Raw genomic sequence first — 22,152 nt, 5'->3', positions numbered from 1 at the left:
GGGGGGGGTGGGGGGTGCTGATTATACGCAGGGGAGAATTATATGCGCGGAAATACGGTATGGCGGACCCACACGGCACTTTTCAATTAGCAGCGAGGCATGCCCCGGCATGCATACCCGGACCCGGAATGCTGTCCAATAACGTCTTATCTGTACACAAACTTCGGATTCCAACTGCACGTTTCACTAAGGCATTTTTAGAGGGTTACTTATTTTGTTTTAGCAATACACGACGCGCGGTAAGACCCGAATCAGCTAGTGGATATAATTGTGTACCGTTCCGCTCCCCGCACGAACGCAACCCTGTCGGCCTAGTTAGCGCAGCCGACCACCACTATATAGTTTCGCGGCTAAGCAGTTGGTCCGAAAAGGAATAAACAAAGCACCAGGACAAGGAGCTTGCGACCTCTCCACGCTAGCGCCCATAAACGTAGAGGAAGAAAAACACAGACACACACGTAACCTCGAAAGGGACAAAGTGCTTACAAGCCGCAAGTGACAGCAAATCGCTCCGCCCCTGCGGAGCGTTTACGAAGTGGGCGTGTTATGCGTGGAGGCCGCGGCTGATCGTTTCCTTTGTGCCTGCGCGACGGCGGGGGGCAGTGACCCAGATTCGACCCTCGCAGTCCACGCACGCATGCATGCGACCAGCTGCTGCGGTCCCAGAGACCGCTCCACGTATTGCGGCCGCCAGCGCAGCAAGCAGGATCGATCTAGCGAAAGCCCGGGATAGAGTGCGGCTACCAAGCGTGGGATATATGCGCCTCAACCTACTACCCCGCGAAGCCCAGAGATAGCACTGCCGTAAGAGAAGAAAAAAATGTGCAGAAATTCCGAGAATTGTCTTGTAATGCGTAAACATTCTTGCACCGCATTGTGAGTTCTTTACGGCCAGATTTGGCTTTGTTTCATAGTTTCCATTTCTTTCTTTTTGGCTAATGATGTACATTTACACTATTATAGTTGTTTAAATGTCTTATCTTACCCGTTATGCCCCTTCCCCCCCCCCCCCCCCCCCCCGATCTCCATGTGGATAAAAAATCCTACCCCGTGCTCTTTCTTTTTCGCGATGTCCATGGTAGCACAGCATATGCCCTCAACTCAACTCTATGAAGCCTTCTCCTGTTCTTCTGACCACATTTATCCCTATAATATCCCGTTTAATGTCCAAGAGTTCCTCTAACAGAACAGCTAGGCCTCCCTCGCTCGACAGAGGCCGTGCGTTAAACATTGCCAAGTTCAAGTTCCAATATATATATATATTTTTATTTTGTGAAGTCGTTTCTATTACAGTAAAAGCTCGTTGATTCAGACTGCAAGGGGATGCCATCTCAGTTCGAAGTAATGAAAGTTCGGAATAGTGAAAGTGAACAATAACAACAGTAAGCTGCAACTGCGAAGCAGTTGGGAATGTCAACACTGATGCTTGTGAATGTCCGTGATTGTGGGCTGTCTTTTGACCCTGTAGGCGGCAGCCAGCACCTTGTAGCGGACAGCCTCATTGCCTTTTTGAAAACTGAAGAAGCACGGGCATCATTACGTCCGGCCATGACTTCTGAACGGACTGCCGCACTCGTCCTCGTACTCCCTGACGTCGATGGCAGCATGCGCTTCTGAACTGAGATACGATGCCCTCATCTCATAGCGCGCCACACACACCCCTGTACTCGCGTGCTCATCGACGTAGTTCGCAAAGAACGAGTCTTCCGAAACGTCTGTCACGTGGGGTTTAGATATTGGTTTTACGCCGTTTTGGCCTCATCCGTTCTGCGCAGCCTCGTGTGATAGGTACAGGCACGGCCGGACTCGACTCATTTTCCGCGCTCCCCTTACGGCCTTCGCAATCCCAGCTCGGCGCATGGGATTTTTTCTGATGCTAGTTGGAAGCAGGGAGGGGGGAGGGGGGCGACCGCACGAGGGCAGCACCACCTCACCGCAATCTCCGCGTCGCCGCGCCTCCCCGCAAGGCAAGAGCGGGCGCAGCTAGAGCGTCGACAACATAACCATGCAGTGAGCTTTCTCGGCGGCATTTCCGCATGAAACGGGGCAGTTGCATGCTGTAACTGATGTGGCCCAGATTTTTTTGTTCTGATATATAAACGAGATATACGCCAGTCAGTTGTTTACACAATACGATAAGAGCAAAAGTCGTTCGCGTATGTATATTCGCTTGCAACATTCCTGACTTGAGGCGCACCGTGACAAATACATTTTTATTTTGTGCCAAGCTTTATACAATTTGGGGAAAGTAGCATTTTTCGTATAACTATACCTGAATAAAAAAGCAACAAACCCTACAAGAACTGCATAATGTAGACGTGTAAAACGCCAAAAATTACACCAAGGACGGAGGACGAGAGGGACAAGCGGTGCTTCCAACTAGCATTTATTCGTAGCCCAGGGACGCGGGTTCGATTCCCGGACGCGGGGGCCGTTTCTCTGGTGGAGGCGAAAAGCGAAAACGTCCTTGTGTTCAAGATTTTGGGCGCACGTTAAAGATACCCAGGTGGTCAAAATGAATCCGGAGCCCTCCTCAACGGCGCGCCTCATGGCCTGTGCAGCGTCGGCGCGTTAAACCCCATAATCAATCAATCAGCATGTATTCGTAAAAACTCTCATATAATACACAAATAATGTCCACATCAGCAAAAAATTAGACTCTACAGCGTATATACCCATTTGTCAGGCGACCACATGACAATATCTTTTGCCACAGTTCGTGCTCTTACAGAGAACTAGGCAACAACCGACAAATGTGTGACACCCGGTACCACACACACAAAAAAGAAAAAAAAATCAAGGCAGAGAAAGCTCGCTGCGGCCGTTTGGAATTATTAAGGGGCAAGATACGTAATTTATTTGGCCGATAAACCCAAAGACGGCATGCTTATGCAAGCGTGACCAAGGCGAGCCATTTGAGATGTCCTAATGGTTTCTTTTGCGAGCTGGTTTTTATGCTTTGCTATCCCTACAATCTCGATAAAGAGAGGCGTGCATTTGAATTTCCGGCAATGTGAACTGGGCTGTCCAGTGCAACGTTACTAGATTGACCAGCGTGCCCATTCTTCACGTCGAGTAGATGCTGGCGCAAGCGCACGTTCAAGCATCATACGTAGTTGTGACCATATGGTGCAGGGATTGTACGTCTACGATGCAACACAAACTTTCCCAGAAGTCCGCCCTAATCTGCACGATACACTCCACCAGAAAACTAAGTATGAAACACGCTTCCAGAAAAATTAAACAGGGTAGAAAAAAATTTAAAAAAAAAAACACTAGTTGTCCAGTTTTCTGCAACTATAATGTTCCAATCCGTCGTTTGCAGATTAAAAAAAATATATATATTCCTTGTGAGCTCTGTTCGTACTCCGCTGCGCGAGTTTTTCCTGTTGATTTCGCGGACAAATTGGTGAGGCCTGAATTTTATTACAGCTTGGCAATATTCTTTGACAAATCGTAAATCCGACTGTTGAGTGGATAGCAGTTCAACGATGAAACTTCAACTGAGCAAATAATGCTAGCTTGTTCGAAGGCAACTGCTCTACCATAAGGCGCTCACTATGTGATTGTAGCGATTTTAGGTCCTTGCATTGAACTGTATAGATCACGAAGCCATTTCTGATCTTCAAGACATCTTTTTATGGCGCCACCACTAGTTTTCGCAGCTATGAGTGCTGGCCAACGTTACTAGGTTAGCTGCTGGCAGCTTACTGAAAAGCAGTGAATATGGCAGCTTATTCATCGCAGGATGTGCAGCCATGCCCCCTCCGCATCACAAATTGTCAAACCATGTGGCATTACCCAGCGCTGCGGCGCACACACTGTGCCTGTGAACGCGCTCGGCGGCGGCGGACCATGATGATGATGATCGATGATTGCTATTGGTATCCCCTTTGTAGCGGGCTGATGACGTGTCACCTTACCCCCCCAAAAAAAACTAATATACCTATGTTTCATACTCTTCGTTTAATACTAGCGCTGCTCTTAGGGCAGGCACAAAAAGCTTATTAAGCACAAAATTCTTTTTTTTTGTTACAGGTGGTAACTGTCCTAGGCAATATTCCCCTCTTTGCTTTTCGTCCATCAGCATTCTAATCTCCTTTTCGTCGCCTTGACAGCCTCGAAGTTAACTTCCTCTGTGATACCCTTAAATCCTAGGGCTTCTGAAAGCCCAATATTCCCTTCATGTAGATTTGGATGGATACCCTCACATTCTAACACTATGTGCCGCATAGTTTCTGTTTCTTTTCCGCAGACCACACATACCCCATCATTTTGTGAATACTTCCCCACAAAACTCTTAGTTCGCAGGCAACCTGCTCTAGCCTCAAAAAGCAAAGCACTGCCCTGGGAATTATCGTAGAAATTTTCCTTTCTGATGTTCATTTTCTCAGCCCTGTACATCTCTAACGACGTTTTAGCTTCCATTTTTTTTTCTCCATTTATTCGTTTCAATCTGCCTTGCCTCTTTTTTGGTTACCTTGGCTGTTTTGTATTGTCCACTGTTCTTTCCGTATTTCATCGTTAGCCTTCTAGTATTTCTTAACCACTGCGTGTCCACGCTTTTCAAGTATAGGTACCGAAACACCTTAGCTGCCCACCTACGTTGATTTATGGCTCTCACCTCCCCTCAAAACATATTTTACTCTGCGCTTATCGAACTTCAAACGACGCCCGGCCCATACCTCCCTGCACTGCTTCGCTAGTTGTTTTTCCATGCGCTCCTAAGGCCAAACGGCCTACCGTTCCCTGGTTCACTTCAAGGCCTGATAGAACGTCTGATTTTAAGCAGAGTACAGCATTCGCAAATGTGAGACCAGGAACCATTACTCCTTTCCACATTCCTCTCACTACTTCATATTTGTTACACCCCCACAGAGCTTTATGCTTCATTATAGCTGCGTTTCGCTTTCCCTTGCCCTTAAGTTGCTCCTCGTGAGTTCTTAAGTAGTTATCCCCTGCGTTAATCCACGTTCCCAATATTTGTATTCCTTCACTCTGGGTAATTCTCCATGCTGGATAGACACTGCGTCAGTGGTAGTGTCATTGAAAACCATTATTCCCGATTTTTCTGCGCCAAAACTTAACCCGAGGTCGGTGGCTTCCTGAGGGCTAATATTTATGAGCCGTCGAACATCGCTCTGGTTATCAGCTAACCAACGGTTGCCTGGCAGCGGCACCCCGAACTTGCGGCGGCAGACAGCGAGACGCACCAATGCGAAGGCCGTTAGGAGAGCGCGGAAAGGGGGTCGAGTGCGGCCATGGTACAGAATTCGTTTCTCTGGCCGTGCCAGGCGCCAAGACTCCGGCGCGGTGGTGCATAGTTCGAATTATTTGCAGCAGGACATACTAGACTTCTAATTGACGGGCTTTTTCTATACATACACTTTTATGGAGACTTGGCCGGACCAAATCGTGCAGTTCGAATTATCCATAAATTCGAATTAATGAACTTCGAATCACCGAGTTTTCACTTTTTAATTTTTTTTTTAAATTCCCTCAATCATCGACATTTACTCTGTCATAACGGTTACATCCGTTAATTTCGGCAATTATGTATCTTATGCGAATACGGCGTTGCATGGTTGGGGCTGTGGGGTATAGCCAAAGTATGTTTTCAGGAGGAGGACCCATACATTTTATACTGAATCATCGTCATCATCATCATCATCCAGTTTAGGTCCCCCGTAGGACGAAGGCCTCTCCCATTGTGCTCCACCCGCTCCTGTCCTGCGCTGCCCGAGTCCATTCTTTGCCGTATACGAATCTTCTTATTTCGTCCCTCCATCGAATTAATGGCCTCCCCCTTCTTCTAGTCCAGTCTCTCGGTGTCCATCCCGTTGACCTCGTGGTCCGCCTGTTACTATTATCATATCATACTAAACGTAAATAGGATTATTTTTAATTAGAGGTAATACATGTAGCTAAACCATTAGCAGAGGCAAATCTCGCCCCTGGTGTCTTAACTGCACCTCGGTTGGCGGGTCAGCATGGGAGCACCAAGAAGTGTTCCATGCTTAATTTTCTGGCTCGCGAGCGGACTGAGAAGATGCCGGCAGCTGCAGAAGCCACAGTTTTGTTTTAAAATATAATTTAAATTGCTTAATTGACCTCTAAACATCGTTAACGACGTGTCAGCTAGGAATTTTTCAGGGCTACATGGAACCCGCACAAGAATAAAATTGTTGCCTCTGTCGTTTCTGCAGCATGTCATTTCGTTTGCTGTCTCCCTTCGACTCTTCAAAGCTTACTAATGCTCAAGTTTAGCATTAGAGTGTATCGTCATCACCCGTGTTTTTATTAATTTTATTCTACAACCAGTGCCTTTACTAGGTGATTGTGTGGAGATGAGCTAGCCCCTATGGAAAGAAACATTACGCATCACCTGAAATACCACTCTGGAGTCATTACATTTTTTTTCTAAGTCAATACATGCATGTCACCAAATTTTATACATGCGTGTGAGCTTACAGCTGGAAGATGTTCTTTGGTGCTTGGGCTTCTCTTTTGTTCTGTTAGTGCGAGCAGAGCTGTTTTCTGCGGCCTGGACATATTCTGCCCTCGGTACTATAGCAACGCGGAGGTTTTTATCTCCAGTTGCAACATTGATGAGCATCCGGGCAGTCCCAGAGTCGCCTTGGGAGTAAGCGTATGGCATTACTCCTCGATCGGAACGGGGATTTTTCTATGTCTCGAGCGACTTTTTGGTTCCTGGTCTTTGCAGTGCCAGTTGTAAGTACACATATCCGTTATATGCACGCGCACACCACTATTCGTGTGCCTAAGTGCACGCCCACCATTTAGACAGTTGGGCCAAGACGTGTTGTTCTCAAGCCAGAAGGCGTGTTTCACTGTTGTGCAATTTTGGCTGTGAGCGCGGCAAAGCTCTTTTAGCGAGGGATCGAAAACGCGCGTAATTTGAGGCCTGTCAAGCTGCCAATCAAGGATAGCGTGCGCCGTGTCGCGTGTACTTTTCAGCGTCGCGTCAACTTTTCGCACCAGGGTCACCGTCCCGTTCTATTTTCAGACGCTTTATCTCAATCCCTCGTACGCCTGAAAAAGAGATGGGGGCGGAGGGGGGAGGACGACATATCAAAACGAGCGCATCGCCTGCGAGTCCTCGATAACAGCTGGCAGCTCTTTCGATCGATTCCGTCAAGCCGGCTTGGAGACCGACGCTAGCGGCGCATACAAACGCGCGATCAATCTGTGCGCCTGCCCATCGAACGAGAGGTTTTCCAGTCAGCTGCTGCTGATCGAAGGAAACGCCTGTCCGACGCAGCGTGCGCGCCAAAGATAAGCGAAAAAGCGACGGGTATGACTCAGGTCTACCCCCCTTGCGTAGACCTAAACTGGTTTTGAAGGAAAGGGGGCCGAACTAACGTCCGGTTACGACGTCGCGAGCGCGATCGCGCAACTGGTGATCGCAGCAGAAGCCAATCAGTCTCCGCGCGAGCCTGTTCCGCTCTCCTGCGGGGCACGTGCCCGCTCGCGTCGACCGACGACGACGCGACGACGCACTTGAGCGCGCTCATCCGTTTCCGCCCGTCAAGCCGCCGCGGCCGCGGCTACAAATACACGAGTACGACGCGAGCCACCGGCAGCCAAGCTGGGCTGCGTTCAGAGCGCGTCGGTTAAGCCTCGTGTCGCCGTTGCCGCCGCAGACGTCGAGATGCCTCAAACATCGTTTCCGCCCGCCCTTTCTCCGCAGTGCATCGCTCTTCTGAAGGAGTCGATACACCTGTTCGAGGAGCCTGTGCAGGAGGGGCAGCAGCACGTCTTCGTCGTCCTCGGCGCTTCGGTGAGCTGACCTTTTCTCTGTGTGGTTTTGGTTTAGCCAACCGCCTCTTCCTTCCCGCGCTCTCAGCCTCTCCCCAATGTTTACCGACGAGCCCTTAGCGACGGACCCGAGGTTGGCCGGTTAAAAACATGCGGCCACGTGGGAGCGATCGACAGTAGACGCGGGTCGCCGGCCAGTGATGGGAGTTATTCGCAGGGATGTGGCGGTGGCTCCCGCAGCCCGTGAGGCGTTTAATGGGCGCGCGGAGTCGTCCGACGGCGATGGCTTAGCGATTGCCGTGGTGTTTGAGGAGCTCGTAGGTCTTGAGTGGCCCCTGCATGCGGAGTTGTGCATGGCGTGTGGTGCTGGCGGTGGTTTATGCCTGCCCTTCTGCGGTGTAGAGCTGTGCCTGCCGAAGCATACCTTCCTCCTACGTTTTCCTCCATGTAGGTGCACGGCGGACGCGTGTTTATCCGTTTCCTCCTCTTTCTTTCTCGTTTTTCCCTGCCTGCTTTGACATCCGCCCCACATGCGCACATCGCGTGTCCGGCACTGGCCCGTCAGGTTCTGTTTGCTCTTGACGTTTACTCGCCTTTATTTCTTTTTTGTCCTCGTAGGGAGACTTGGCAAAGAAAAAGATCTACCCAACATTATGGTGAGTGATTAAAGGCCGTGCCGGCGATTTCTACCGTTCGAGGTGCCTCTAACATTGCCACCTCTGTGTCCGAAACCACAGAGTTTCGCTAGACTGCCCAGTTGAAGGAGCCACATTAACTTTTTTTTTTTTTTTTACTATTGGGCTTCTATATTGCAGTTACGCTACCCGTGATTAGTTAATATGCGCTTCAAAAAGCTTGCGAGTAGTGAATTTCTGTGGTAACTGCATGCTGTATGAAGCCCGTTGTTTTTTTGCTTTGCAGGGCGCTGTTCAGAGATGGGCTGCTCCCGCCAAAAACAAAATTCGTTGGTTATGCACGGACCAAAATGACTGTAGAGGAGCTTTGGACAAAGGTCTCCCCGTACCTCAAGGTGTGTGTACATCTGCGCTGTTTTGATGTTGCCAGTAGATTTTAGATTGGTGTGCTTTGCTGCTATTGTCTGAGCAGTTTCTGGCAAGTTTGATTGCTGGTCAAGCCGCAAATTCGGGGCGATTATCATGTGTGCTGATGTAGCCTAATTAAATGGCACAAATGCTCTTTGTAGGGGGTTTTTATAAGCATGTATGCATGATTTGCTCCACCATGTGTGAACTGCAACTGTTAACGATGCTTAGTTTAGTTATGCGCACCCATCTGTGAATTATTTTTTCAAATTGGTTCTAAACATATGCCGTGAAGTTCCGAAAGAACGCCCACCCGAATTAGAGATATCAAGTGAAAAATACGGGATGGGCGAACTTTCTGGTCATGTGCGATGAACTACAAAAAAGTGGCTGCACCGCCAACCAAACCTGCGGGAATATATCAAGAAAAAGTACGAGATGGGCGAACGTACGGGTCAAATGGAGAAAAGACAGTGACTGCATCAACGCATGAATAGATGATTCGTGTTTATTTTACGCACTCATCAGCGCTAAAGATATATATTTTTAAGGGTGGGCGATCTTTAGGGTCTTTTTGTAAATTGTGTATTTCACCCCTAAAGGGGATGGGCGATGTTTTGGGGGAGGGAGTTGTCATGTAAATTTATGATATGTGCTTGTGTAAGTTCTTTTTCTTTGCTCTGTGTACTTGTACAGTTGCCAATGGAATGCTCAGTAAAGATGTTAAATAATTTGGAATTCTGAAAATTTGTCAGTGATCATGTACACCAGCACCTATACATGTTTTGATAGAGTGGTGAGATTAAATGTGATATCAAACATTACGTTGTTGAGAACCAGTCGCAATAGCAACAATGTTTGTCTTACTATTTTAGACACAACAATTGCTACGGCTAAATAAGGGCACAAAGGTGCTCTGCTAAAGAAAAGAGGGAGGGCGGTGCACTTGGAACCCACTGATGACCCTCAAAGCTGAATAACGTTTTCGTTAAACAGGAAGATTGCACCCTTTGTAGCTGTTTTAGCCTTTGCTTGATGGAAGAACAATGCTTTGTTTGTTTAGAATTTGTTTAGCTTGTACAGGTCAATTTCTGGCGGTACGTGGGTTTGATTCCCACGGAGGCGGAAAACGAAAATGCCTGTGTGTTCGAAATTTTGGTGCATGTTAAAGATACCCAGCTGGTCAAAATTAATCTGGAGCCCCTCTACTACGGTGCGCCTCATTGCCTGTGTAGCATCGGCGTGTTACACCTCGTAATCGTCCAACTCTTGGTGTGCTTGTTGATGTCACGGGGAAAAAAAAAATGAATGAGGAGTGTGAGTGACAAATGTTTATTCGTAAACAAGACATTGCTCGTCATTGAACAAAGCACTGAAAGCAAACAAATTTGCTCAGCCTTCAATAACTCTTTAAAGAGAACCAGCTTTATACGAGGCTATGGTACACAGATGTTTACACATGTTTAGGTGGACAGTAAGGATGCAACAGTCGAGGTTCTGTCAGTGTCAGAATGTCAACATGCTGGCATAGCGGTTCATCTGTGTGGTGAATATTCTGACCAGCTGGGTGCACTGTGAGGTGACGTTGGTGCCCTGTGTCCCTGCAGGTGAAGGAGGAGGAGAAGAGCCGCTTCGCAGAGTTCACCCGCGCCAATTCGTACCTGGCCGGCAGATACGACGTGGCAGATGACTTTGCCGTCCTCGACAAGGAGATGACGAAATTGGAGGGCGCTGCCGTGGGGAATCGCATGTTCTACCTGGCACTGCCCCCCACCGTGTTCCAGCCCGTGGCCAGCAACATCAAAAAGCACTGCATGGCCCGCCAGTGAGTGGGGGCTCTTTGGGATCACGGCTTCGTTGCAGTTCGCTTTGACTGCAGGCCAAATACTGTCACAAACGTTGATGACAGGAACTGTGGGTGCTGGGCTAGCTTTGAAGCCCTCCATTGCATTGTGACCAGTAACACTTTCAGCCGAGAATATGAAGAACTTTACGATGCCAACGTTATGTCGAAGAAGGCAGTCCCCTGGAACACACATTATTGTTGGATGTTTAGCAACACGTGCACCACTTTTTTTTTTTTTTTTTTTCAATTCTGGATGTTAGCGATAAACAGGACAGCATCACTGCCTTATCACTGGGGCCCACGCTGCTGAAGCATTTCGTCTTTTGTGAGTGGGGAGTGGAGCCGTTTGGTGTGGGAAGTGGTGGCATTTCATGTCCCTCCCCCAATGTAGAAGCCCACATCAAAGCATTTGCCCCGTTAACACTTCGAGGGTCGAATTTTTTCGCCAAATGCGACCCCCTAGGGTTGATTTTTGTTATTGCTGATTTCAATTCTTCGGATGAATCTATTTCGAGAAAAAATTATTGTAATTTTTTTAGGGTGACCATAACGTGACAAAAAAAATCTAGTATTGTTACATACATGTGGCTTACTCATGAGTAACATCAGAAAAATTCTAAATAAAAACGAGAGAGTAACAAGTCGGTACCTTTTGAGTGAATCGAAATCAGATAGACATCAGTTTCGCGGGTGCAGGAAGCGCCTGGAGGACGATACCAAAACCAGCCACTGCGCGTGGGCGCACGGCCGGATGCACAAGCGATAGATGGCACACCGCTGCTATAAAATACAAAAAAAAAAAAAAAAAAGACGAGTCTCGTCAGTTTCGCAGGCGCCCTTGGTCTGTGGCAGGCGCAAGAAGTGAGAGGCGCGCGGTGGGCGATACCCAGCGCGCCCCCTCGTTACCGGATTCGCAAGCGATAGCCGGCGCGCCGCAGAAGTAAATCATACAAAAATAAAAAGAGCCATCGGTGCAAGAAAATAATTTGGCGTATTTCCGCAGTGTGGCAGCACATGCCAAGCAAGAGAAGTTGGCGAAAAAGGCGCACTTTTTAAACATACAAACGATGACGTACATATACGTTATTGACCATTTTGAAGTGTTTGCAGAGGACGTATATGTACGTCCGTAACCCTGAAAGGGTTAATGTTCCCCATTTTGAAGCTGCTTTGCTGCAACTGCTGCTCATTTTCGATCGCATAATTTTATGCACTTGATCTTGCTACCTGCACTATTGGTTTTCATAGATATCCATTCTCCCTCTATTTCCTTTCAGAGGCTGGACTAGGGTTGTGATTGAGAAACCGTTTGGCCGAGACTCGGCTACATCTGCTGAGCTGTCCAACCACCTGGCGTCGCTCTTTGATGAATCTCAGATATACCGCATCGACCATTACCTGGGGAAAGAGATGGTCCAGAATCTCATGGCAATAAGGTGGGTTTTCTAACCTGTGGCTACCAACCACCATTCCATCCCTAGCGAAAATTCTTTTACAAAAACTGATAGCCATATAAGCTTATTTATAGCCACTAATAGACCTATTAGTGTGCATTAGTCTGATAGGCCTATTAGTGTGTATTAGTCTAATAGGCCTGTCGGTGTCTAATAGTGTGTATTAGTTCTGTTAGAGCCAGTGGCAAGTCCAAAACAAAGCGGTGAAATGGGGCAGCACATTTTATTACATATAGCCAAGGTTCGCACACAAATTTCTGTATCTGGCAGATATCTGGCTGAATAATTTGTAAATGCACAAGTTTGTAACCTGAAGAAGACCAATGAATGACTAAATTCGACTGCTAATACACAAAATACCGGCAGTCAAAAAAGCTCAAGTCAAACCTTTATACATTCTGTACATATACTATCAGTGCAAAACCCCTGCAAATATCAAATGCCTAACTGCAACATTTCTTGACTTGCAAAAAAATGTTAGCACTAGTGGGTTTTGCGCCACTGTGCAAAGCAGTTCCTCGAAACATAGAAACATAGGTCGGCAACACTTACATCGCAGAAAGCATTGTTTTTCTGCTCCACTCTTTTTTTTTTTTTTTTTTTTTGTTAGTAGAAAAATTCAGTTTCAATACTTCTGCAGCATTTTTTTGGGCTTACATTGCACAGGGGTATCAGGTTCTGGGCCAGTTTGGGGCACTGTTGTTTTCAGTGCTGAATTCGGATGGTGAAAAGTTGTCCTCGGAGTCAGTGCTGGTAATGTCATCCAAAAAGTTGCATGTGGAATTGTCCAAACAACTAAAAATGCAGCGTTTCTGCAGCGTTGTAGTGCGCGATGTCAACACCGTTTTGGTATCATCTGAGCGCCCGTCACATGACACCGGCAGGGCTTTAAAAAATCGCGGCGCGCAGAAAAAAAAAACGAAGAAGATGTAAGTGTCTTTACTACTCGGTCAATGCCGCCAGCTCTTAGAGCACTTGGAAAGCACCAAATTCAAATGAAAAACGTCAAAATATCAACTTTAAATGTCTAGTGTACTATTGATTTGAATAGGCATGGGCAGGACTGTGTTAAGCACCTTCATTTTAACTTTGTCTTCCGGTTTTCGAAAAAATATAAAATATGTTGGAAAGAGCACTTAGTGATTCATTTGTATAAGTTCTTATTAAAGCCAATACATCCCTATTAGTTCTTATTAGACTTACACAAACTAATAGGTGTAAGGTCTATCAGCACTCTACTAGTCCTATTAGTATTGTAATCTAATAGATACTAAAAGTTTAATTTGTATTAGACTGCCACATCTAATACAAAAAAAAAACAGTACGAGTGATACAAGTTTGCACAAGACTTATAAAAATTTCTATAAATGTATGACTAATACAAGTTTCTATTAGAATTTTTACTAGGGATCGTATTGCAGTTTCAATTGATACCATAGCTGGTATTCATTGAAAAGTTTAGCTGTCAGCTTCTTCGTTTGGCAACACTGAAATGGCCACAGACATGGCCAAAGGGCCACGGACATGGCGCGGCTTGTGCCACTGCGGCCGCAGGCCGAAGAAAAATGTAACACCGGCGTGCGTCGTCTGCTCCGTTTTAACCCGATTCTCAACGGTGGTGTCAACAGAGTTGTTGTTAATCGCACTCGCATTGGAGTTGAGGCATTGCTTTGCGTTCGGCGGGCTATAGCTCGGAATGTTTAACCCATATGATGGGCTTAGCACGGACAAGTACCGCCATCCCGTGGAGCCCCACGTTACCAGTGACGGCGCACTCACATGGTTGCCTGCATGCGTGCCACGCTATTGAATACAGGCTATATTGAAGTGCCCAGAATACCAGAATACATGTATAAACTGCAGCAGCTGTTTAACCAGGCAGGAAATGCTAGGAGCTGTAAGACTTGCATTGTCACCCCGTACATTTTTCCCACACAACAATTTTGACATCGCAAATCGTGAATGTTGAAACGAACAATTTATCTAGTATGCATTATAAAACAGCAGTCTCGCTACCACAATTTGTGGGCTTTGTTTCAGTTTTGACTTTAAGATGTGTTGCCTCTGTGTATGAGTGTGGTGGAAATATATATGAAAGCGGACATCAGGTTTCCTCATTCTCCTGGCGCTCACATGGTGTGTATTGTTGTTCAACCCAACCTCGAAAAAAAAATAAGACCATTTGCCATCAAACAAAGGCTGAAAGTGCTGCACAATGTGCAATCTTCGAAGTTTATGAAGTTTTGTTGACTTGTGGTTGTTTCTGCACCTTTTGCCTTCCAGATTTGCCAACCAGATTTTCGGTCCCACATGGAACCGCAACAACATTGCCAGTATTGTGATCTCCTTTAAGGAGCCCTTTGGGACACAGGGCCGAGGCGGATACTTTGACAGCTTCGGCATTATCAGGTACGTGGTGTCGCCAGGAGGATTATTAGGCGGGCCAAAGCGGCCCAGTTGTGGCGAGGATGTGTTCGAAAGGTTGCTTTCTCTCCCTAGGGATGTCATGCAGAACCATCTGCTGCAGATCATGTCGCTGGTCGCCATGGAGAAGCCAGTGTCCACAAATGCCGAGGACATCAGGAACGAAAAGGTTGCCTCTCCTGCTGTGTCCACATCAGCGTCTTTCTTTAGAATGGGCGATGACTCCATGGTGCCCGCTGCACCCCGCTTTCTTAGTGTTGGCATAAAGCTTCCGCAGCTTCTGGGTGCAGTGTCCACACTAAAAAGTGGCCCCCCTTCGGTGCATGTGCAGGTGAAGGTGCTCAAGTGTGTCCCTCCGATCACCATGGAGAACGTGGTGCTTGGCCAGTATGTGGGCAAGCCTGGCGGCACGGGGGAGGAGGCCCAGGGTTACCTGGACGACCCCACGGTGCCCCCAAACTCGCGCACGGCCACCTACGCCACCGCTGTCGCCTACATCAACAATGAGCGCTGGGAAGGGGTGCCCTTCATCCTAAGATGCGGAAAAGGTGTGCTGTGAAGTTGCTCCTTTTCATCACCTTCTTTCGTTCTGAAGTGTTGGGAGGCTGAGGTGGCATGAAAACGCATTCTTGGTTGGTGGTGCGGGAGCCTCGAACGGTGCAGTGCTCTTTCTTCTGACATCCATTAGAGATGCACTGAAACGCCGAACTTCCTCTTAGTGCAAAAGATATTTCGATGAATTCCCTTCAGTGTTTGTTCAAGAACACTTGCAGCACTTCTGCTAATAGCACTAGACACTCGATTTAAATGCATTCACTGATCCAAATGTGAATATGTGTATTGGCATTACCACACCAACTGCATGCACACAAGATTCCCAATTGGACAGAATGGACAATAAGTGCAGCCAAATGTATGTACTATTGTTTTTACTGCACACACAGCACATTGAAGTGATTTTGTAAATTTCTTTTGTACATTTGTCCTGTGCCGTTTGTTAAAGATGAAGAAACAATTTTAAGAATCAAGCAAGCGTAACGTTCTGGCTCTTTGCAAACCTGGCTCAAACCGTTTTGTAGTTTTCAACGCAGATCGCAACCTGAATCGAGCCATGATGTGCACTCTGTAGCCGCAAGTTTAAATGTAGTTTTAATTTGGAGCTTTGGCTGTTGAACACAGCTTTGTGCTGTTTTCACTGCACATCTTCAGTGTCATGTGGGGAAGCCATGCATGCTGTGCGAAGGAGCCAGAAAGAATGCATCTGCTTTTGCCGCCCCCAGGGGATCCACGGGAGTGGCGAGGATGTTGTTGGTGACGCGCCTTCTCTGCCTGTTCCTACAGCACTGAACGAGCGCAAGGCGGAGGTCCGCGTCCAGTACAAGGAGGTTCCGGGCGACATCTTTGGTGGGGAGAGCAAGCGCAACGAGCTGGTGCTGCGGGTGCAGCCCGGGGAGGCCATCTACGTCAAGTTCATGACCAAGAAGCCCGGCATGGCCTTCGACATCGAGGAGACCGAGCTGGACCTGACCTACGGCAGCCGCTACACGGTCCGCTGCTTTCTCGCTACGCTTGCCTTTGCGTCGACCAAGAGCTGCACAGCCCTTAAATGCGTGCAGTAGGCTCCACCAAACGCTTTTTTGCATTCGTGTCCCGCTTGATTTTGACACACCTTACGGGATGTGCACAAGGTGGAAAAAGACAATTGCTCAGCCCTCTGACTGCATGCTGTTTCATGCAATCGTTACCTAGCTGTGGCTTATTTGGAGAAAAGAGATGTCCTCGAGGAAACATTGTTTTCCATATACAGTTAAACCTCGATGTAACGAAGTCTGTAAAACTCGTACTTTACTTCGGTACATTGAAATTTCGCCACATTGAAATTTGTGGATAAAATTCAGTGTTAACCGCGTGAAGCGGTTCCTGCAAACGAAAACGTGGCAGACATACATGGCCGGCATACATGGCTGGCGCACTGTTTCTGTTTCTGTCGGATTTAATCGTCTGCACAGGAATCGGCGCTTGTGCACGCAAAAAAGTGCCGCGCAAGCCATAGGTGCGCTGACGCAGCTGCGGAAACCACCCGCGCAATGCGGGTAGCTCCAGCGACCGCTTGTTGAAACGCAACACAAGGGGCAAACGGAGTTGTTCATGTGGGGGGAAAAAAGCTAATAATGTGGGTGAAAAGTGCACTGTAAAATGTCATATGCGCCGCTTGGGTTAGCACGGATGAAATATCCTCCGCAGTGGTAGGCCTAATCGTCTTTGGTGGAGCCGGCTGGCATCCCTGAGCGCTTCGAAGCTTCCGCGATAGGGTGTGCGCTTCCCCATTGGCGAAAGTTGCCAGGCTCCTCCCACTGCCCCGCGTGATGCGAGGGGCTTTCTGGCCAAGGCAGAAGCCGCTGCTGGTGCGCAATCGCAGACACACCGTGGAAAAAATGCGTTCGCAAGGCTCACAAAGACCCACAAATGCTTTGCCGCGCACTTGCTAGAACGGTGGAACCCAACAAGCATGAGCGAACTCGAACGAAGGGCAAAGCGGCCCCATGCGGCAGGGCAGCGCCAAACACAGTTTGTAGGCAAGAAGCTTGCTCACAGACCCCGTGGCTGGCGGCATTGGGTGGCCCGTGTCGCCATTCATGCTTTATTGAGACCCCATCTCGGTGCTTGCGTATCTCAAAATCTACTTATGCAACCAAAATTTCATGCCTAGTTGTGCATAAAGCTTTGTTACATTGAAATTTGGGCAAACGGGACTTTGTTACATAGGGAATGAAAACGCATGGTGTGCATACATTTTAAATCCTGTGGTTCGTTACATCGGGGTTTTGTTACATTGAAGTTAGTCACATCGAAGTTTGACTGTAGTGGCTAGTATTGCGCCACTTCAGGTGTGTTGCCCCCGCAGCTAAGGGGTGCTGTCCAGTGACGTGTAACAAAAACGAAGCGCCTGTGCTGCCCAGGGCATGACCATGCCGGATGCGTACGAGCGTCTCATCTTGGACGTCTTCTACGGGAGCCAGGTGCACTTTGTGCGCAGCGACGAGCTGGCCGAGGCCTGGCGCATCTTCACGCCCCTGTTGCACCAGATTGACCGGGAGAAGCCCAAGCCCGTGCCCTACGAGTACGGCAGGTGCGTCCGCCTCCCCCTCCCTCGCTGCACTTGTTCTAGCTTGCGAGAGCCCATAAGCCATTGATGTGTTGTCCTCCAGTGAAGCTCGGCTTTCCCAATGTTTTTTTTGTGCCCAAAGCGCTGTTGGGCTACTCGCCAACAATTCCTTGTGTGCATTCTGTCCTGGCAGATTCAATGTAGTTTATTGCTTGTTGGAAATACGAGTGGCAGCGACTTTTAAGACTCAAAATGCTGTAATGAAAGAGCTGAAGGTGGATTGTAGCCTTTCCTAGGTTTGGAGTCAGGGTCAGAGTAATGTGTGCGAATGAACCAATGCATTGATTCATTCTCATGGGCTGTAAGTAAAGTGTGCAGTGATTGCCTTTGGTAAAGAGAAACTGCCCTTGTAGTTCTAGCAGGATACACTGGTCAGATGGCATGTTGTTGCATGTGGTGGGTAGCCTTTTTTTGGAATGAGTTTGTCAGGCCCCAATGGAATGTGAGCATTCTAATAACTTTTATTCACGAGCATATACCGTTTTCTGAATATAGCCAAATTGAAAGATTCCGAATATTTTGCAGGTATGTGCGTAGCGAGGTTTCAAAAATGGAAAATGTGCTGTAAAATTGCATAAATTTCCATACTTTTGCGTCCACGTTCGTAATATTTTGCAATGTGCTTTCCCCATGGCTAAACTGGGGCGTCAGTGAATGTATGGCCTATTAAACCTTTGCCCAAGTTTGTGTAGCCATGTAGCTGTGTGTGACATGCTAGGCTGATTCAGGGTGGCTGCACTTGGTCTGAGGCAGTTTATGCTTATTTTTCGTAGTCATCAATATTTTTAGCACTGGTAAACTTCAACTGGTTATGGAAAAAAGGACGTGGATAGAGGACCCAAGCTTTTAACATGGCATTTCACTGTTTTGTATTCAAATAAAACTCCAAGTGCGTCTTAAACTTAATTGTTTTTTCTTTTCCTTTCAGCCGAGGCTTCAAAGAAGCTGATGATCTCTGGAAGAAAGTGGGCTTCAAATTTTACGGCACATATCGTTGGACTAAGGCGTGAATTCTATGTTTATTTATAAATATTGTTTGTGTAAAGACTCCTTCTTTACTAAAGCACAGCAAACGGTGTATCGTCAGTATTCTAAAAATTTGTAACGAAAGATGTAGATTGATATCTGCTTGCTTTTTTGCAGCCCGTTTCATTAAAAAAAAATTATCACACTTTCTCAGTCTGCTTTTCTGTTATTGCCACTGCAGTCATAATTTTACCCATGTTATTAGTAGAACTAGGAGTTTGATGGGTAGTGTGAGTGAATACTTTTCCTGAATGCTATATTCAAGTAGTATGAACCCTTGCATCTGCTGTTGTTTAATCCTGAGATGAGGACACGTTCTGGACTGTCGCGCATGCACAGTTCCATCTTCCTGTTGGCTGTGCCAACTATAGGGCTGTTAGCGCAGCCCATTGATAAAATGGCGGCTCCCACGATGAAGGTTAAAAAGGTCTATAGGGGTGAAGATTGGAAAGATACCTTCACTTCAATGCTTTGAGTGGGATAGAGGTGTGGAGGTAAGGGTACGTGCTCTTAGTGGTGATAGCGAGGGAGGCTCGAGATGTCTGTGCGCTTGCGTGCCTGCACCCAAACTGATTAGGTGCATCGTTTTCTAACCTGAGTGACATGCTGTTTGATACTCGTGCTAGCCAACCAAGCACAGTCCCCACACCGTCACTCTTGGTGAGAATCCTTTACTGTGGCTCTGATTGAGGCGGAAAGCGAAAATGCCCGTGTGTTGGAGATTTCTGCGCACGTTAGAGATCCCCAGGTGTTCAACATTAATCCGGAACCCTTCACTACGGCGCGCTTCATCGCCTGTGTAGCATCGGCGCGTTAAACCTTTTAATCAATCGGTCTTTACTGTGGCACACAACGCTATGCACTGGGGTGCCACCACACATGTATTCACTATACAAAGATTGGGCCAACGCTAGCATCCATGTTAGTTCCTATCACACCAACTGTCCCTTTCTTCTTTCACAAGCACTACGCTTTGGCAGTTATTGAGCACCGAGCTCTCTCCAAACTGTTCTCAGGTTCTTTGTTGGCATGTTCCCTTGGTGGCTGAAGTGCCGTTGCGATACAAGTCTCTAAAGGGAATTGAAGCTTACCTACCTGTACGTTTGAGGTGCACAACAGGAACAATATCTGTGGATGACGTGACAGTAGCAAAGAAACTGGTGGGTGGTGTCATGCACGGATTTTATTCCAAGAGGGCGGGAAGCATGTGGACCAGACAAACAAGAGGCCAAATGTAGGAGGAGAGAAAATGGTTAAAAAAGGGAAAAAGAAAATATTAAAGGAATTGATTCAAAATAAAAACAAGTTAGGACCTTTATGATGTAGCAAATGCAAAAGTATTAAAGTTTTCTGATGGATATGTCGGTGTTGTTTGCTCCGTTGTGTTCCACAGCTACTGTTGATTTAGACGGTTCAGAGTCCATCGTGGTGTACATGGCATTGAAAAAATTAGAAGTGTTGTGTGAAAGGCAGCGCATTCATTCCATGCATGGTGAAGACGTGGCGCCTACAGTGGCAGTTGTCCAGTGGTATGCATGTGTCCCCTCGTTATCATCATCATGCTGTTCCCTTTGCGACGTTTTGTTCCTCTTTCATGTATCGTGACTTACAGGTTTGGCTATTTGCCCCTGTTAGCCCTATATGTACGCTTATTGAAGATGATTTAATGTGCCACCGTTACACAGGCGATGAGGCGCGCCATACTGGAGGACTCAGGATTAATTTTGACCACCTGGGAATCTTTAACGTGCTCTGAAATCTCGTGCACACGGGCGTTTTTGCTTTTCGCCTGCATCAGAAAAGCGACCGCCGCGGCCGGGAATCGAACCCGCGACCTCGTGCTCAGCAGCGCAGCACCTTAGCCACTGATCCACCGCGGCGGGTAGGAGCTCGTCGGCCCACACAACGTTCTCGATGTGCTGGAGGTCGCAGAAGCGCTTAGCACCTCAGCGGTACGGGAGCATTGCCTCAAGCTGCTGGGAGAGAACCTGGAAGCGGAGAACTGCGTCGGCACCTACCAGCTGGCCATGGGCAAAGTGTACTGGCCGCTCAACCACGAGGCCTTCCGCTTCATGGTGCGCAACTTTGAGGCGGTTTGGACCACGAGCCCGCAGTTCCAGTCACTGACGTTTGAGGAGCTGTGGAGTGTGCTCCATGACGACGAACTGCACGTAGGTCCAGGGTTCCTTCGGCGCTAATCTCAAGTGGATCGCCTGGGACCCCGACGTCAGACGACGTCTCTTGTGTCGCCTTTTGCCTCTTGTGAGGTTTTCGCTCAGCAGCAACGAGAACATGCAAAACGTGGAGGCTGAACCTCTGGTGCGCGAAGACGACAAGGCCCTCGAGGTCCTAAATGTCATCAAATGGTCGCTGGGCATGGAGGCGTCGGACAACGCAGACTGGGGATCCCTCCGTAGCTTGCCGATCGTCGTTGGCTCCACCCTCGTGTTCCTAGAGACGTAATTTTCATGTTCGGCGGCCAACCTGCTCACTTACAACTGCCGTTCGCGCCGTTGGGTGCTCCTCCCCAACCAGTTCACGCCGCCGAGGGCCTACCACGAAGTGGTGATGCTCGACGGACTCGTGTACTTCATCGGGGGTTTCGATGGCAGGAACTGCTATCATTCTGTCGTCTGCCTGAACGTGTCGGAGCTGAAGTGGACCTCCAAGTCCAACATGCACATGGCTCGCTGCTACGTCAGCGTGGCCCTACTGAGAGGGCACACATACGCCATGGGCGGATTCGACGGTGAAGGCCGCATGTCGTCCTGCGAACGGTACGACGCCTCGCGAAACCATGGGAGCTCGTGGCCTCCATGCACGACGTCTGCAGCGACGCCAGTGCCGTGGCGGCCGCCGGCCGCATCTACGTCATGGGCGGCTTCACGGGCCTCGACGTGCTGGACACCGTCGAGTACTACGAGCCGACGACCGACACCTGGACCCGAGTACGGAGCATGTCGACGCCCCGTAGCGGTCTCGAGGCAGTCATGCACGGTAACGATGTCTACGTGATTGGCGGCTTCGACGGCGCCCACCGGCTCGACTCGGTCGAGAAGTTGGACGTGTGCAAGGACCGGTGGTCCCCGCTGCCCAGTATGTCCTTCCCGAGGAGCAACTTCGTGGCCGCGCTGCTCGAAGGCGGCATCTACGCGGCCGGGGGATTCAACGACACTGCCACCGTGTCGCTCGTGGAACGCTACGACATCAAGGCCCGCCAGTGGCACCGCGCGATGGACCTGTGCATCACGTGCAGCGCTGCTGAAGTTTACGTCTACCAAAACGTCCCCAACGCCAGACGCTGGTTCCGAGTCGGTCTCTTCGAACTCGGCAGCGCAGAAGCCAAGCGGCACAGCAGGGCGCATTCTTCGTGGACGTGAGATGGCTACGTGAGCCGCATCCTCGCACATGCCG

General features: G+C 48.4%; 1 protein-coding gene across 6 annotated transcripts in view; it reads left to right on the top strand.

Annotated features, from left to right (window-relative positions):
* Zw (glucose-6-phosphate 1-dehydrogenase Zw) overlaps window positions 1–18,887 on the top strand; it is a 34,857-nt gene extending 15,970 nt beyond the window's left edge. For 2 of the 6 annotated variants that reach the window (XM_077684089.1, XM_077684092.1), the window contains exons 2-12: window positions 7,712–7,801; window positions 8,398–8,435; window positions 8,701–8,809; window positions 10,430–10,647; window positions 11,946–12,104; window positions 14,406–14,531; window positions 14,622–14,715; window positions 14,878–15,094; window positions 15,888–16,093; window positions 17,507–17,676; window positions 18,641–18,887. In XM_077684089.1, coding sequence (XP_077540215.1) covers window positions 7,712–7,801; window positions 8,398–8,435; window positions 8,701–8,809; window positions 10,430–10,647; window positions 11,946–12,104; window positions 14,406–14,531; window positions 14,622–14,715; window positions 14,878–15,094; window positions 15,888–16,093; window positions 17,507–17,676; window positions 18,641–18,722 — 1,509 coding nt within the window. In that variant the 3' untranslated portion in view covers window positions 18,723–18,887. Of the gene's footprint in view, window positions 1–6,672; window positions 6,733–7,434; window positions 7,802–7,873; window positions 8,097–8,201; window positions 8,227–8,397; window positions 8,436–8,700; window positions 8,810–10,429; window positions 10,648–11,945; window positions 12,105–14,405; window positions 14,532–14,621; window positions 14,716–14,877; window positions 15,095–15,887; window positions 16,094–17,506; window positions 17,677–18,640 lie in introns of those variants that run through there. The other 4 variants (XM_077684088.1, XM_077684090.1, XM_077684091.1 and 1 more) reach the window with 4 other exon arrangements.
* Window positions 18,888–22,152: the final 3,265 nt, after the last annotated feature.

The sequence above is a fragment of the Haemaphysalis longicornis genome, unplaced genomic scaffold (genome assembly GCF_048455015.1).
Source record: "Haemaphysalis longicornis isolate Haplotype H1 unplaced genomic scaffold, Haemaphysalis longicornis Haplotype H1 scaffold_9, whole genome shotgun sequence".
Taxonomy (NCBI): domain Eukaryota; kingdom Metazoa; phylum Arthropoda; class Arachnida; order Ixodida; family Ixodidae; genus Haemaphysalis; species Haemaphysalis longicornis.
This window is presented reverse-complemented; position numbering and strand designations above follow the sequence as displayed.